Source organism: Lissotriton helveticus, chromosome 6, assembly GCF_964261635.1.
Source record: "Lissotriton helveticus chromosome 6, aLisHel1.1, whole genome shotgun sequence".
Taxonomy (NCBI): Eukaryota; Metazoa; Chordata; class Amphibia; order Caudata; family Salamandridae; genus Lissotriton; species Lissotriton helveticus.
Window position 1 is genome coordinate 1,348,724,557 of NC_136067.1, and position 14,183 is coordinate 1,348,738,739.

The window sequence follows — 14,183 nt, forward strand, 5'->3', positions numbered from 1 at the left end:
CCTGAGCAGGTCACTGGCCTCCGCTACCGAGAATGATTGCCGGAGCTCTACATTGAAAGAAAAAACTCAAGCAAAAAGGGTGCCCTCAAGGGTATGAGATGCCAGGTGCCCGCTGGTGGGTAGTGACAGGACGAAATTCTTTGCATTTCTGCAACCTAGAGGCAGCTAAATCTTGATATAGTGTAGGTTTTAGGCCTTTGAACTGAAATGCAGGATTGTCTCTGGCAGCATGTAGTATGCACTCTTTAAGATGAAAATCATGAACACATGTTAAGGTATCCGCTGGTGGGGCTGGAGCAGCCAGCCGGGGCCTCAACCGGTGTCGGCCTAGAGATCCAGATTTTGATTGCGCAGTCGGATGACCACCTGCTAGAGGCCCTCGATCTTCTCATCCCCGCTGGTTTTGTGTTCCTCCTGGGTGTTGATCCTGTCTGCCAGTGAGTCTAGTTCTCTGTGAACCTCCCTCAAGTTGGCTGAAAGCTCCCTCTTCATTGAGGCGAGATCCTCTCATAGAGATGAGAATAGCAATTCCAGAAAGGTGCGACTGATCCGTTTCATTCGCACCCACACTCTTCCTGTCTTCCGCACCCTCTAGTTCTCAATGTTCCATCTCGTAGGCCCCACCGGAGTCCCAGGAAGTAGGGCCCGACCGTCTAGTGTAGGAGGCCCACGGCCTCTTTGTTCTTGCTGAGTCCAGCCCACGTGGTCACTGTGGTGTGTGAGACAGGGGCAGGGGAACGAGTGACCGGCCAGCCTCTGATGTCTTTTATGTGCCATAAGTGTACCGCTCTGATCTCTGTGGCTGGCCCGGGGCCCTCCTGCCTCTCTCTCTCTGCAGTGCAGCCCCTTTAGCAGGTCACCCCTTCCCCCCTGAGGGCCGCTCCTCACCTTTTCAGTCCCTTGCTTCCTTCAGGAGGAGGGGCCCCCACTGACGAATCCCTGCCAGGGGTTATAGTCGGTTGAGTAGGGACTGTCAGGGCCTCGCTGATCCCTTTGGGCTAATCCTCAGGCTAGTACGCAGAGCCTCTGCCTCAATCTCCTTCCGCACCGGCCGCAGTGCAAGATGATTATTTGAAGCACTACTCTCTCTCCCCAGAGCTTTGTCGTCTTTGTCTCCGCTTCTGGACGGCCCGCTTAGCATTCACAATGCCGAGCGGAACCGCTTGGTGTGTTGCTCTCCCTGCTTCCCTCACAGCGGCATCTCTCACCGGCAGATTGCCGGACACCTCTTCCACATGGCTTATACCAGGGGGTCCACCGGCCTGCTCTTCCACTCCGGTCACCTGAAGGGGCCAGAAAAGTCCCACAGCATCTCCAGCTCTTAGCAGGGTGTCAGTTGGGAGACGCTGTCACTGTTGGCCCCGGCTTTACGCAGGCTGTGGCTTGCTCTACCAGGGTGAGAGCTTAGAGACGAAAAAGCACATCTCACCGAGTCGCCATCTTGTCCATGCCCCAAGCCTCCTATTTTTGGCTTTTCTTTATCTTCAGGCCAATGGATCATGGTAACTGTGGTAGAATGGAGCTGTACCAAATTTAATTTCAAATATAATCATCAACTTCCAGTAACTTAATGTTCAGTCAATGATGAGTGGTATGGAATAGTTTTAAAGCTTTAGTTCTCATTAAGAGATTAGCATTGTTTTTGTTGTTTTTAATTCAGATTCGACAATATACAGAAATATCAATAAAAGATTTCGTTAGAAACAGCATAAAATAAATAGCGTGTTCCATAAAGGAAATACAGCCTGATTCATTAAGCTTAATTGCGCTCGCAATGGGCCAGATTCTGAGAATCTGGCCCTTTGTGAGTGCAAATTTTGCATTTGGGATTCATCATCCCAAATGCAAAATTCGCTAATAAAGAATTCGCACATTTGCGAGGAATTGCATTTAAGGAATCTCTATTTGAGATTCCTTAAATGCAATTCATTAACCATTTTAAAATTGCGAAGTCGGAATTTTTGGTCGCTATTTACCACGAAGTCAAACCTCGTGGTAAATAGCGAAAACTTAGAAAAATGCATTTTAATGGCCTAAAAGGCCCATAGGAATGAATGGGGAGTTATTCCTTATTTGCGATTAGCAATTTGCTAATCGCAAATAAGGAATGTGTAGGAATCGCAATTTATTTAGCAATTCCTACATGAATCCCGTTTTGCAAGTCCTTAATAGCGATTCCTTATGAATCGCTATTAGGGGCTCGCAAAACGGGAGATTGATGAATCAGGCTGATAGTCCCTATCTTAAACTAAGAGTCCTAACCTACATAAGAACCCATTAATATTTCCCTTGGAAAAACACAATATTAATTTAGTTAGTTATAGAATTAACTCCTATAAAGATTAGTTTAGGAAACTCAGCCAAGTTCCCTAACAAGTTGCAGTAGCAATTGTTAATTAAATCAAAAAGAAGTAATCACAACAGGAGCTATGATCAGATGTACGAGAAAGTCTCCCAGCCAAAAGGTCAGTAGCAGCAGCACACAGCAATCTGACCAAGAATAAAGAAGAAATAAAGCATAAAGCATCGAAGGTAATGTAGCATGGGAAAGGGAAGCCAAATTAATGCACTCTAACTAAGAACATGTATATATAAAAACATAAAACATTTTTAACATTCAGCAAAGTTTTTCCAATGGACACAGCCAGGTCTTCCAATGATCTATCGTTTCTCCTCCCATTTCTCACGGTAAACATTCATTCCGGTGAACAATTATCTAAAAGTTTCTAATATGTCTTGCACTAGATACATGAGGGAAGGTTCTCATGGGAACCTTTGCAGGCCTATTCTGTTAGCTGGTGTCAGTATCCTATTGTGTGAAAAAAAGGCTAGTCCAAGGCAATGAAACATTTCTATCAGTAAGTTTTGAGGAGACCCTGCACAGAAGTACTTTCAGTAAGTTCAACATTGCGAATGCTCTATTCATTATAAAATATAGCAGAATACGTTGTATAGTAAGATGGGAGAAATCATATGATGTGTGAAAGCAAAAAAAATACATCATATGGTGTGAGGAAGCAAAAGAAATACATTTCTTTTAGAACAGCACATTTTAAAGTGATGGACGATTTTACAGTTAGAGGATTAGATCAGCAGTTTCAGAAAGATATTTTGGTTTTAATGTGAAGCAGAAGTCCACAAAACAATTTCCACGCCTATTCATAGTAGCACATTAGGTATGAAAGCCTACTACTTACTTAAGGTGCACTTTTATTTTTTTACATGTTCAAAAAGCATCTTTGGATGGTTGAAGCTACATTATTTACTTATCACATTTAAAGGAATCATTATAATTTCCATTTTCTCTTCTACAGATTCAATAAAGTTAAACGCAGTCAAGCACATTTTCGTCTATGTTTACCAAGGCAAGTATTATGAAAAATGTAGACTTTGATAATAGCATCCCACACTATGGTGGATCATGCCGTTCCTTGATCTAAACTGGAATTTTGTGGCGTGCAAAAAAATGACGAATTTAACCCGGATCTGTGATTTGGGGTGAATGTTTGAATCTCCCAGCATTCCGTCCATCATCTGTTCTTTTTGCATTTGTTGCCCTAATTGTGTAGGATATGCCCAGACGTGGATCCTGTGCTCGCTACACCACCAGATTCAAGCTAGCCTGGCTGATGAGGGGTGATACCCTGACACCGGTCCCAGTATTCTTGTTTCTGGCCAGGGAGGACCTGGCCTGGCAGCTCAGGCTGGAATGATCCCATGAGGCACAGGATAAAGATTGATTTGCATATGGCTGGGTCTAAACTGGGGTAGCATGGTGAGCAAAATAACGATAGATTTAACCCAGATCTCTTGACTGGCGGGTGAATGTATTATTCATTCAGCATTCCGCCCATCATTTGTTTGCGCATACTTTTCACCCGATGTGGGATGGGTAGGCCCAAACATGGGTCCCTTGCTCACTGTGCCACTGGATTCAAGCTAGCCTGGATGATGAAGGGTAAAACCCAGAAACTGGCACCAGGATGCTGTATCCGGTCCAGAGAGGACCTGGCTTGGCAGTTCAGTCTGGACTGTTCCCATGAGGCACAGGGTCAAGACTGATTTGAATATGGCTGGGTCTAAACTGGGGTGGCATGGTGAGCAAAAGAACAATGGATTTAACCCAGATCTCTTGACTGGGGCTGCATGTATGATTAATCAGCAAGCATTCCGTCCATTATTTGTTTGTGTAGTACTTTTCACCCTATGTGGGATGGGTATTCCCAGATGTGGGCCCCTTGCTCACTGTGCCATTGGATTCAAGCTAGCCTGGCTGATAAAGAGTAATACCCAGAAACTGGTCCGAGGATGCTTGTATCTGGTCCAGGGAGGACCTGGCTTGGCAGTTTGGTCTGGACTGTTCCCATGAGGCACAGGGTCAAGAATGATTTGCATATGGCTGGGTCTAAACTGGGGTGGCATGGTGAGCAAAAGAACGATGGATTTAACCCAGCTCTCTTGACTGGGGGTGAATGTATGAGTTATTCAGCATTCCGTTCATCATTAATTTGCGTAGCACTTTTCAACCTATGTGGGATGGGTATGCCCAGACGTGAGTCTCTTGCTCACTGTGCCACTGGATTCAAGCTAGCCTGGCTGATGAAGGGTAATAGCCAGAAACTGGTTCCAGGATGCTTGTTTCTGGTCCAGGGAGGACCTGGCTTGGCAGTTCGGTCTGGATTTTCCCATGATGCACAGGGTCTAGACTGATTTGCATATGGCTGGGTCTAAACTGGGGTGGCATGGTGAGTAAAAGAATGATGGATTTAACCCAGATCTCTTGACTGAGTGTGAATGTATGATTTATTCAGCATTCCGTCCATCATTTGTTTGCATAGCACTTTTCACCCTATGTGGGATGTGTATGCCCAGACGTGGGTCCCTTACTCACTGTGTCACTGGATTGAAGGCAGCCTTGCTGATGAAGGGAAATACCCAGATACCGGTCCCTGGATGCTTGCATCCGGTCCAGGGAGAACCAGGGAGAACCTGGCTTAGCAGTTCGGTCTGAACTGTTCCCATGAGGCACAGGGTCAAGACTGATTTGCGTACGGCTGGGTCTAAACTGGGGTGGAATGGTGAGAAAATGAAATGGCTTTAACCCAGATCTTTTTACTGGGGGAGAATGTATGATGTATTCAGCATTCTGTCCATCATTTGTTTGCTTAGCACTTTTCACCCCTTTCTCACTGTGCCACTGGATTCTAGCTAGCCTGGCTGGTGAAGGGTAATATCCATAAACTGGTCCCAGGATGCTTGTATCCAGTTCAGGGAGGACATGGCTTGGCAGTTCGGTCTGGACTGTTCCCATGAGGCACAGGGTCAAGACTGATTTGTATATGGTTGGGTCTAAACTGAGGTGGCATGGTGAGCAAAAGAACAATTGATTTAACCCAGATCTCTTGACTGGGGGTGAATGTATGATTTATTCATCATTCTGTCCATCATTTGTTTGCGTAGCACTTATATAAACGTTGCCATAGTATAAAATCTCAAAAATAAATTAAGATTGCCTGGGGCTGTGAGCCCTCCTTGCTTCATTTAGTCTAATAAATGGGAGCTGATGTGCTCTCTGCTTCCAGCAGTCAATCCACACTCCCAATGCTGAGGAAGGCTTATTCAATCAAGTGCACTATGAAACCACATGGGTTGTCCTCCTCAGTGCTTTCCTGTATATCGAGGGGTCAGAGGTTTTTACAAAGCATCCCATTTTCTAGATCATCCATTTTTTTTAAAGCACTCCTTGGTTATTAGGACTTATCCTCGTAGCTGCTGATCCACTGCCTGCATTTTATCCCCCAAATTTGATATCCTTTGTTTTTCCTGGGTAATTCTTTTGCCTATTGAGTTTAGGTGTTTGACAATGTATGTAATCTATGAAATGTAACCTGTTTCTTCAAGCTCAATGTCTTAAGTGCTGTGGAGTATGTTTCATACTTATCCCTGTGTGAGCAGAGAAGATAGTAAATTGAAGATAGCAAGGGTGCTACTTGGGGCTGTTGCTTCTGCTGCATTTTTACTCTTCACTGCATCCCCTGTAGCCAATGCTCAGGGTCCGGGGAATGCTTAAAGGTGGTTACTTCAGCTTGGTCCGAAGTAGAAAAGTCCCAATGCAGCTTAGTTTCAAGAACCTCAACTTCACTCTCACCACATTCTTTAAATATTTTTAGCTGATTTCTTATTGGTCTCGACTCTCTTGTTTATGGCTCCTCCCCAGCATTTGTTGGATGAAGACTTTGCAATGTGTACGTCTGATAAATCTTCGTCGGAGTAATCAGAGAGGGAAAAGAAAATCTTTGGATTTTCATTAGCTATTGTATTTCATGCTGCATCTGTTATGAAACCTTTACCTGAACTGGCTGCATCACACCTTGCAGCGCCAATTATATTAGTACTTTGTGGGAGCTGTAGTTATATCAGGCACAGCCATTGCACCTATCATTGTATATCTCCTGTATTGTGTACATTTGTAGAATCATAATTTGCAGTAGGCACGTCAGTTTGTGCTGCAGTCTGTATACAAGGCAAAGTATTTGTGATACTTATTTTGGAGGGAAACAATATGTCTCTTTCCACGTTGCCTGCTTTTCCATGTGAGTTTGTTTCAGTGTTGGCCTGTTGTGTTATGACCTTACCAGCAGAAAGCCCAGGACACGCTACAGCCACCATGGATGATCCTGTCTCCCCAGAGCCACATATGAGAGAACCAGGGGCAGGAGGAGTTAAACAACAGGCTGTCACTGCAGATTTCATTTTCAGCTCAGCAGCAGCAGTGTGGGTGCCAAATAAAGCGTTATTCACTTTAACGCTGTTGGCAGGTGAGCCCACCCATGCATTCCTGGCCCCCAAAGACCTCCAATGGTTGGTGCGGCAGAAGTCTTTGCAGCATGTCTATGTCCTTTAGAAACCATTGTTGGGCAGCTACTCTGAGTCGGTGAGAAGGGCCACAAAAGGAATTGCTCAACCTAAGAAGCATCAGCCTGCAAGTCAAACAGTCTTTACAACAGTAGGGTACGTTTTTTATTTTTTATTTTGCCCCTTATCCAGCTCAATCAGGCGTCACTTTGTAGCCTAGCTCAGGAAAGTAGAATCAATATAAGTCATTAGACAATCTAAAATCCTGGTCCGATTTCAGCTTGGGGTGCAGGATCGGTGCAAGCACATCCATATACCCGTAATCCCCATACCCCAAAACCTTTAACTTTAACACTTTACCCCAGTACCCTTTTTAAATTTTTTAAAAAAAATTCATATGTTTTTATTGTTCCCCTTGCAACACGATAAGACAGAGTTCCCACACGGGACTCAGCCAGGTCAGCAATAACCATATAATAGTACAAACATTTTGCATTGAAACAGTGCAACCAAAAACATACCTGTGCCCCCACCCTGCCCCATATTACCGTCTCCGTTATTGAACACATAGCAACTAATCATGGCATTTCTCAGTGGCGCTATCAACATTTGCAGACTTTTGTGACCCCCACTTTTACACATTATGTCTGCTGCAAGTCTGGGTTCTCAAGTAGGTATACAGTCAACGGGGCCCAAAACTCTTTCGGCCTAGAGTCCTTGGGTAGCTCCTCCGCATAAGTCCCCAGCTGTTCCCTGCAATAGATCAAATCTCGGATCCACTTTTTCACAGTATGGGCAGTTTTAGCTCCCCAGCATTGCGCCGCTGCCCACTTGGCAAACAGGGTTGCGGCCGCAACAATTCGCCGATTGCATGGCTTAAGATTCTTTACCATTCCCAACAAGCAAACTTCAGGAGTGCACATAACATTTTCTAGCACAACCTCAGTGAGCACTTTTATAACCTGATTCCAGAATGCCAAAATTCTAGCGCAACTCCATGCAAGATGCATGAAGTCTGCATCATCCTGCCCACATCGCACACACCGCGCATTCTCCCGTAAACCATACTTTCGTAATTGACTCGGTTTATTATATAGTTGGTGCAGGTACTTAAAGTGAATAATACGGAGATTGCAGTTCGCCGTTAATGTGCCAGTGAACTCACAACAATACTGCCACTGTTTGAGCAACATTGGGGACCCAAGTACCTCATTCCACTTGTTATGTGAAGGGTGTTCAGTTGGTTAATTTTCTCTCATAGATGGCCATTCCTGTACATATCTCCCAATTGTTTGATCCCTGCCACCCCTAGTTCTCGTTGGGCTGCCTGCTCGTGGGTTGCAGAGATATCTAGATGAGTAGTGAGTGGCAGCGCCGGGGCATACAAGTAAGCCAACTGTGCCCTCTTAGCCAGAGCCTTCCACGCCCAGGCAGTACAACTCACTGTGTTAATTTATGATCTTGAAGCACCTCACCCACCCGACAGCACCACCGCCACCAATGGGATGCACAGTATCCGCTTCAACTGCAGTGTGTGACAGGTACCGCTGCGGGAAGTACCAAAAATGCGCAAATTGCACATGTGCGCACAGATAGTATAACAGCATATCAGGCGCCTCAAAACCTCCCCGTTCGAATGGTTGAGTAAGCACGCTCCAACTGCACAGAGGTTTCTTGTCCCCCCAAATAAGGGTCAGTATGGCCCACTAGAGTGTTATAAAGAATGCGATGTTCAGCCGAATGGGGACATTAACAAACAGGTATAAGAGTTCAGGCAATATCGTCATTTTTATTACCGCAATTCTGTCAGCTAGCAAGAGAGACAATTTTGCCCATTGCGCCACTTGCTCAGTGAGCTGCATGATGACTCTGCCATGATTCATAGAAAGTACCCTGTCAGGTTCCCTATGCAGCCATACCCCTAAGTACTTCACCGGGTCAGTGGAGCATGACAGCGGGAAATCCAGCTCTATTTCTTGGGTGCCAGCAGTTAGTGGGAAAATTGTTGACTTCGCCAAATTTATCCCCAATCTGGAATATCGTTCGAATTTCACATATTCATGCAGCAATGCCAGGATTTGTTTAGCAGGCTCAGGAACATAAAGAAGCATGTTGTCAGCATATAGCAGACCACAAGGGATCCTTGCCTGAATTTCAGCACTGCTTGTGCATGCTTTTGATGGAGTTTACAAGCCAAGGGTTCCAGAGCAAGCGAAAAAAGCATCGGTGACAAGAGGCATCCTTGCCCAGTACCCCTCTTTATCGGGAATGCATCGGAGACCCAGCCATTTGCTCGTACCCGAGCCACCGGCTCATAGTATAGCAGTTGATACTCAAACACAAGGTCTAGCGGTGCGGGCAAGATTCAGGCGCACAGGTGTATAATCCAGGTAACTGTATTTCCAGTCGTTTAGGACGCACTCCACTTTCAGTGGTCCCACCGACACTGGACCAATTTTTAAACACAATATACCGTTGATCTGAAAGGAGCGCTTTCATTCATCGAAATTCCCAAGTTAATTACTCTTTATGTAGCTCAATTCACAAAAATTCCATAGGCAGTTTTATATGTATCCAATGAATGCATTTTATTTCACAATGTTCACGTCATAACTCCAGATCATACCATAATAATTAATGTCAGTCGACGCATTTCGTCCATTAGGGACATCATCAGGGCTGTAAGTTAAAGAAATAATACATACATGAGTGATCCCCAAAATCATACAATGTACAATCCATAGTAAACGTTACCACGTACAAAGGTAAACATTAGTCCCTGGCTATGTCCAATCTTCTTTCACCACAATGCATAAGTAGAAGCCTTGTGAGAGTGCTTCAAAGTGTGAAACCAATGCACATCCTGTACCTTCACACCTATACTCATCTTTAGGTTCAAAATCATTGTTGCTGTATCATTCCTGCATTACTGTACCCTTAAAATCCTTCCTCTTCCTTCATTCATTCTTTATATTTGGTTTCTTTTTTCTTTTTTACACCAGAAACAGAGTCTCTTTGTGGCCAACCTCAACCAAAACATATTATGACCATATATTTAAAATAATTACCTAAAAACATTATTATTCACAGTTAGTTTCAAACCGGATACCCCTCTTGGCAGCATCTATCTGTTCCTTCAATTGTATGTGTGATCTGGGGGAAATGTGAAAATGGTATAACTGTCAGTCGTCCAATGATGAGGGTGATTAGATCCTTGCTAGTGAGGTTAGGCATGACCGAACTATGGGATGACCCCTTAAAAGCAGTCTTTCCCTCTAAAAAAATCTTGGAGGGAAGATACTGGGAGAGGGTCTTCTAATCAATATGTTTGAAAGGACTTTCTTCTCACCTCATTGGACGATTCCTCGAATTCAAGCCCTGGCCAGCGCTAGAAAGGTACTGGGATGTTATTGAAAAGCCTTATGATCGTAAACTGTATTTCCAATTCAGGGTAGGAACTCTTCCTACAAGCTTATTTACTGCAAAATGGGTGGGTCAACTAGTGACAGATGTTTTAGGTGCATGGACCAGCAAGAATCTGTAAGTCACATGTTGTTCTTCTGCCCTCTATATATTGCACCACGTCGTAAGTGGATAAAACCAATCTGTCGATTAATGGTTACTCGAAGATATGCAGAGGCCCTGAGAATTCTAGGTTCAGACCCCAACCCACCTATAGCCATAGCTGTAGCAAAGTTCTTGAATTGGGCATGGGCAATATGATCAAAACTGATGCTTTTGCCTAGTGAGTAGTTGGCCCATTGGGTTGTCTCTGAGCCTCAAGCCCATCCCAGTAAAAATAATCACTTGAATAAGTAATGGGGTATGGGTTTCCTGCTTAAGAGGTAGACACTGTGTGTTACTGAACCACTCACTATCCCATATAATGAATTAGTGAATATGTTAATAATGCTCTTTTGTAAGTTTGATAATTTTAAAATAATTTTAGCCCATATAATTTTTTAATCAATGTATTCGATAGTTGTTGTATGGCGTTTAATTGTATCCTAATTATTTATATAAAATATCATATCATGGTTGTTTTAGATTGTATTGAATATTTGATGAATGTTTTATGCTGTGCTTTTAAGACTTAACTGTCAAATAAAGTTTATGATGGTGATGATGAGGGTGTCCCTCAATGCACTTTATCCCAATCACTCTTCATTACTATCACCACCCTTGTTAAGAAAAAGTAAAAATCATAAAAATATTCCCAAAAACCTTTCATCATATTCTATTAGTGAATCGAGACTTACCCCTCTCAATTCTTGGCAAGCCCTCCTTCCCCCTCAATGGGCCATGACTCAATCCCATATCAAAACTAACCCTTCAGTTCCTCTGTTCAATTGAAAATGAAGTCCATCTGGTCGGTGCGATCCTTCCCGCCAAGTATTTTCACCACAAACTTGTCTGCTATTTGTACATTTACTTTTTCAATCAAGAGAGCGGATGTTCAAGCCTCCATTATGCTAATCTCTTTCTGCTCCCTTTCTGGTCCTCCCCGTGTGTTCAGCCAATCATCATGCAATGTCAGAAACTAAGTAGCATGCGATATAAGACCCTGACCACATGCGATTACAGCGTGATATTAGTCTCATTTGTGGCCCTTTTGCCCCATGATAACTAATTACCCTGATCAGGTACGCAAAACACTTCATATGAGAAATGGGAACAGTCACCACCTAATTCCTGGTCCTTCTCAACATCTATATTCCAAGCCATCAGAATATCTCGTGTGACTTTACAATTAACGCAAACCTCGGCACCAAACATCAATACCATGGGAGCACGACCTGTACTTTCCATCACAATTTGCTTGGATCCCTCATTTTCCTAAGTTTATCAATATATAAAAAATATAGTTATCAAGCGGCGAAAGGGCCACAAATTAGACTAATATCACCCTGTATTTGTATGTGGTCAGGGTCATAGGTCCCATGCTACGGGTTGAGTTACTTGGAATAAGGAAGACATGGTATACATGGTATATAGCTAATCCTCCATTACAACATTATCTGACTTAACCACCATAATAAAAATGATTTTCTTTTATTTCATATTTTTTAATTAGAATTTTGTTTGAGAGTGAAACGGAAAGCATGACATATGCGACATTAGTGAAGAAAAAAGCAGCCCGGATTTATAGATCTCACATGTAGGTTACAGCTTCTTCACTAGGTCTGTGGCGAATACATGCTTAAAGACAGCACAAACATAACATATTGCAATCCGTACCTCGCTTATGGGCGTCATTCATCCCTCCAAAGAGATGAACCTAAAAAGGAAACTTAAACATACCTACAAAATGGACAAAACAATGATGTCATGGTGCAAATTAAAAGAATGTGATTATGAGGGTTGGGTTACAGGGGCCCCTATTTGGGTGGCTTCTACTCTGCACAGTACCCCCATAGCTACGGTGTGATTAGAAATGGAACAAGTTTAGGGCCCGAATCCGTGGGGTGCAAGCCGTCAATGGAAGCCCTTCCGAAAGGTAGCTCACCAGCGAGGACCAAATATAGTCAAAGCCTTTCCTGGCGTCATCCACAATATCAGCCATGCGCTCCAATGCCAATGCCCTCCATAATCTCACATGCCATTGGGTTAGAGATGGCGCTTCTTGCTTTTTCCACGCAGCAGCCACTGCCATTTTAGCCGCCCCCAGACAAGGCCACATAACAGACCTATCACTCTGTGTTTGGCGTTTCAAGGAGGGATCTCTTACCCCCAACAACGAGTGTTCCAGAGAGCTAGGAATAGGACAGCCTAAGATACGTTTAATTTGGGACAGAATTTCTTTCCAGAAAGGTTGAATGGAGGGACAGTCCCACCAGATGTGTTGTAAGTCGCCCAACAGACCACAGCCCCGGTAGCACCTATCCGACGCATTGGGGAAAATCTTGTGAAGCTTCTGAGGGTATAGGTACCAATCATACTTAAGCTTATAATGCGCCTCCCTTAGGAACATGGAGCAATTGTATTTCACTACATCCCTGCTGACATGTTCCCATTGCTTGTCCTCCAAGGGGGAATGCAAAAGTGCATCCCAGAAGCGTTTAAAACGCGGGGTCGATTTGGGGTTCAAAGCTTGTATAAGAGCATATAAAAATGAAATGCATCCCTTGGAGGTGGAACCAGACTGGGCAAACTTCTCAATGGGGAACAGGTCCCTGGTAGCGGCCAGCCGCACCTGGGGCTGCTATACCCAATGCTTCCGCTGTAAGTAGTGGAATTCTTCTTTGGCAGTCAGTGTGAATTGTGTCTTGCATTCTTGCATCCCCTTTGTCAATAGATGGGAAATCATGTGACATCCACCCTAAGCTTAGAGAATACACTCGTGTTTGCTCTGTGAGAATGATAAGTGTCACTAATTGACAAATGCTGGGTCTGGCTAAGTTCTCTCTAATCAAATTTTAAGATTGTTGTTTTAAATCTATGCCTTTCTTTACATAAAGTAGATGAGAACAATACAATTTGTGATATAGGTGGTGTTTCATTCCGTAATGATATATAAAGTCATAGAAATATGAATTGTTCAAACGATACACGTGTCTTCCGTTCGATGATGGAAACAGTAGACCCCATAAGTGTGTAAATATGTATATCATTTTGTCTATAGATTTACTGGCTCAAGTCAATGAGAAACGTTAATGAATCAGGACGACTAAAAACATGTTAAGGTATGTCCTTCCATAAAAAATGATTTCATTTGGATTATAAGATAGAAATAAACACAGGTCTCCATTTCTTTAGACACATCTGCTCTTAATAAAACTATGATGTTCTTTGCCATTATAGATCAGGTGACATAGATATTCCAAAATGTTGAGATCTCCAGAATTTCTCTCACCTCAATTAATTAGTCAATGTTATGATTTAATAAAGCTATACTGTAAGAATGTTTTCCCTAGGTGAATATATGTGTGCAAGAAGTATAATGTATAGGCACTTCTAGAAGAATCTGTTTTTTTAATATGTTTTAAATGTCTGTCAACACCATTGTAAATAGTATTTTTGCATTGTATATTTTTAGAGCCCTGAAGAAGTCCGATAGCGGATGTAACACGTTGGCTATTCCATTCACAAGAACTTGAATAAAGAATACATTTTAAACTTCAAGAGTTTTTGATTGACTTCACTTGGGAAAACAACTGTACAGTTTTGAACCATTTATAATGTGGACCTTGCTAAATGTGCTGTATAAGAATTAACATTGAGATAAATACTTGTATTTGAACCATTAGAAGGGTGCGGAGCTATTTTGTGCATATTAATTTGAGAGACAAGGGGCAATGGCTCCTTCTTCTCTTTTATGGGACATAGGG

At 43.2% G+C, this 14,183-nt stretch overlaps 1 protein-coding gene across 2 annotated transcripts in view; it reads left to right on the plus strand.

The window, feature by feature from the left end:
- LOC144761733 (uncharacterized) overlaps window positions 1-14,183 on the plus strand; it is a 503,102-nt gene that overhangs the window by 39,649 nt on the left and 449,270 nt on the right. The window contains exons 2-4 of one of the 2 annotated variants that reach the window (XM_078646985.1): window positions 3,315-3,365; window positions 13,478-13,538; window positions 13,892-13,972. In XM_078646985.1, coding sequence (XP_078503111.1) covers window positions 3,315-3,365; window positions 13,478-13,499 — 73 coding nt within the window. In that variant the 3' untranslated portion in view covers window positions 13,500-13,538; window positions 13,892-13,972. Of the gene's footprint in view, window positions 1-3,314; window positions 3,366-13,477; window positions 13,539-13,891; window positions 13,973-14,183 lie in introns of those variants that run through there. The other variant, XR_013595874.1, reaches the window with a different exon arrangement.